The sequence below is a fragment of the Condylura cristata genome, unplaced genomic scaffold (assembly GCF_000260355.1).
Source record: "Condylura cristata isolate star-nosed mole 26May11 unplaced genomic scaffold, ConCri1.0 scaffold00020, whole genome shotgun sequence".
Taxonomy (NCBI): Eukaryota; Metazoa; Chordata; class Mammalia; order Eulipotyphla; family Talpidae; genus Condylura; species Condylura cristata.
The window spans coordinates 34,351,208-34,354,066 of record NW_004567121.1 but is presented as its reverse complement, the minus strand read 5'-3'; the positions used below and the strand labels follow the sequence as shown (position 1 = coordinate 34,354,066).

The 2,859-nt window shown below is 67.5% G+C and overlaps 1 protein-coding gene across 1 annotated transcript in view; it reads left to right on the top strand.

Annotated features, from left to right (window-relative positions):
• Positions 1–996: 996 nt before the first annotated feature.
• The window catches only part of MYCN (v-myc avian myelocytomatosis viral oncogene neuroblastoma derived homolog), a 5,997-nt gene continuing 4,134 nt past the window's right edge, over positions 997–2,859 (top strand). The window contains 2 exon segments of the mRNA XM_012727392.1: positions 997–1,093; positions 1,096–1,152. Of these exon segments, the coding sequence (XP_012582846.1) occupies positions 997–1,093; positions 1,096–1,152 (154 nt within the window).

Genomic DNA, 2,859 nt, shown 5'->3' with positions numbered 1-2,859 from the left:
GCTCTCTGGGGGGGACGAGGGAGAAGACACAGACGGCCGCCCCAAGGCCGTCGGGGGACGCGGGAGTGGGTCTGCTGGGGGACACCGGGGTGCGGGGTGCTGTGGCCTGGGCCCGAGGACCCCGAACACCGGGGCGGCATCCTGAGTGGGGGAGCCTGGCGCGGGCTGGGCCGGGAGCCAGCAGCCGGCCGGCGCTGGACCGCAGGGTCGCCCGAGAGTTGCGGGGCGGCCCCCGCCCCGGCCCCGAACACCGGGGCGGCAGCTCCGCTTTCTGCTCGGTCTCCGCGAGGTGTCGCCTTCGGCCGACGAAACCACCGCGGCGCCACCCTCGCAGCCCGCAGTTATTTATTTATTTTCAAACAAGGGGGGGGGCGCCCCTCTCCTTTCGATTTAAAACTAGAAACATCCCGCGGTTTCGGTCCTGAGTGGGTGCGTCCTCTCCTACCTATTTTGCACCCCGGGGTCTAGCCTCCCTCGCAGGTCCCATCCGCGCAATCCTTTCGCCGAACAAAACGTAGCCCAGGCGGGGGCCTGGGATAGGAGCCCGGCTGTCCTCCCCCGCCCCACCCCGCCCAAAACACACCCCCGAGCCCACCGGAAATTTTTTTTTAAGCGCCAAGCCATTGCCCGGCCGGCGGGTGGGTGCCGCTTGCACCGCTTGGCGCCAGCGGGCTCGCGGAGTGCAGCGGGTGCAAGCCCGGGGGTCTGAAAGGGCGGGAGGGGCACACCCGGGGCTTCCCAGCTCTGCAGCCTCCTCTCTGCAAAGAAGAAAAGCAAGTGGCTTTTGGCGCGAAAGCCTTGGCGCCTCCCCCTGATTTTTATGGAAATCAAGAGGGCGGGGAAAGCTGCTTTCCTCGGTCTTCTCCCTCCCCCTTGTCTGTGCCGCAGCCCCCTTCTCTCCCCGCCCCCCGGGTGTGTCAGATTTTTCAGTTAATAATATCCCCCGAGCTTCAAAGCGCAGCCAGTGACAGTCATCTGTCTGGACGCGCTGGGTGGATGCGGGGGGCTCCTGGGAACTGGGCTGGAGTCGAGCTAGCGCTAGCCAGGCGCAAGCGCGCACGGACTGCGGCCGCCCGAGGACCCCCCTCCTCCCCAGGCCACCCGGAGACCCTGGCGCAGAATCGTCTCTGAATCCCCGGCAGTCGGCGGGAGGTAAGGAGTGGGGGCTGCAAGCCTCCCGGCGCCCGGGGAGCGCGAGCGCCGCGGGCAGGCCAGCCCTGCACCTGACCGCGGCTCGCGCAGCGGGCGCGGGAGTGCACCCCCGGGACTGGTTTCTGCCTCCGGAACAAAACCGTCGCAGGGTTTCCCCTGAAAAGCCAGCCCCAGCCCCAGCGGCACCCCGACTGAAAGAGACCCGCCCAAATCCTCTCGCTGCCCTTGTCAGGGGGTTGTAATGGCTCCTGCGGAAAGAAATTCGCCCTTCCCTAGAACATTTGTCGGTGTTTGAGCCGGAGCGCCCCCACCCCGAAGCTGGGGTGCTTTTTCCAAAGGGTGCCTGCCCCCAGAGGAAGGGGGGGGTTAGCCAGGGCGAGGCCCGCGGTGCTAATCTGGGTCACGGTGCTTCAGCTCGGAGGAGACGCGGCTCTCCCGGGGACCCTACGTGCGCTGGCACCCCTACATTCCCGGGGACCCGGCTCGGATCCTCCCCACTCCCAGCAAGAGGAGGCTGTTGGGCCTTTGCAAGGGCGAGGATGGGTTTACAGAGGTTCAAGACCAGCTATTGGCAGGACTCTCGCTGCAGCGGTGAATGGCCAGGGGAGTCGGCTCCCGGGCGGGGGAGGTCTGTGGCTGTAGGTGGCTGTTGTTGGTCTCCGGGTCTCGGTCTTGAAATGTGCAAAGTTTCCTAGCCCCTGCTATGGCCTCCACTCCAAGGTTGCAATTTTACAAAGGGGAGACAGCGGGTACTCCGAGTCCTCTGCCCCTCGCTGGGTGGGAGCCAGGAGCAGCTGACCCTACCTCCGTGCAGTCGGCTGGCCGGGAGCTGGGGAGAGCTAGCGTTCTGCAGCCTCGAGCCGCCCCCTCCCCCAGGCAGCGGTGCCGAGTGTGAATGAAATGGCAGTTTCCAAAGTTGCAGAGCCACGCCACCACCCCCCGCATCTGCATGCCCCCTCCCACCCCTGTCGGAGACAGCTTGTACACAAAAGGCGGGAGGGAGGGAGCGAGCGAGAGACAGAACTTCCTCCACCTTCGGGAGGACCGACTGAGTGGGGGGCTTGGCGCGGAGACCCGAGGACTGGGTTGGCTCGAGGGGGGCGCCCACTGTCTCTGCACCCCCCCGCCCCCCGCATTCGACCCCGCTTGCCAACCCGCGTCTGGTGTGTCTGTCGGTTGCAGAGTCGGAGATTGGCGCGGGCCCCCACTGCCGCGCCCCACACGGGAAGGAAGCACCCCCCTAACCGCCCCGAGCCGAGCCGGCAGAAACTGCGCCCCGCCGGCCGGGAGGCGAGCCGAGCCGCGCGATGCCGAGCTGCACCGCGTCCACCATGCCCGGGATGATCAGCAAGAACCCGGACCTCGAGTTTGACTCGCTGCAGCCCTGCTTCTACCCGGACGAAGACGACTTCTACTTCGGCGGCCCCGACTCGACCCCCCCGGGGGAGGACATCTGGAAGAAGTTTGAGCTGCTCCCCACGCCCCCGCTGTCGCCCAGCCGCGCCTTCCCGGAGCACAGCCCGGAGCACGCGAACTGGGCCACCGAGATGATGCTGCTGCCCGAGGCCGACCTGTGGGGGAACCCCGCCGAGGAGGACGCGTTCGGCCTGGGGGGGCTGGGCGGCCTCACCCCCAACCCGGTCATCCTCCAGGACTGCATGTGGAGCGGCTTCTCCGCCCGCGAGAAGCTGGAGCGCGCGGTGAGCG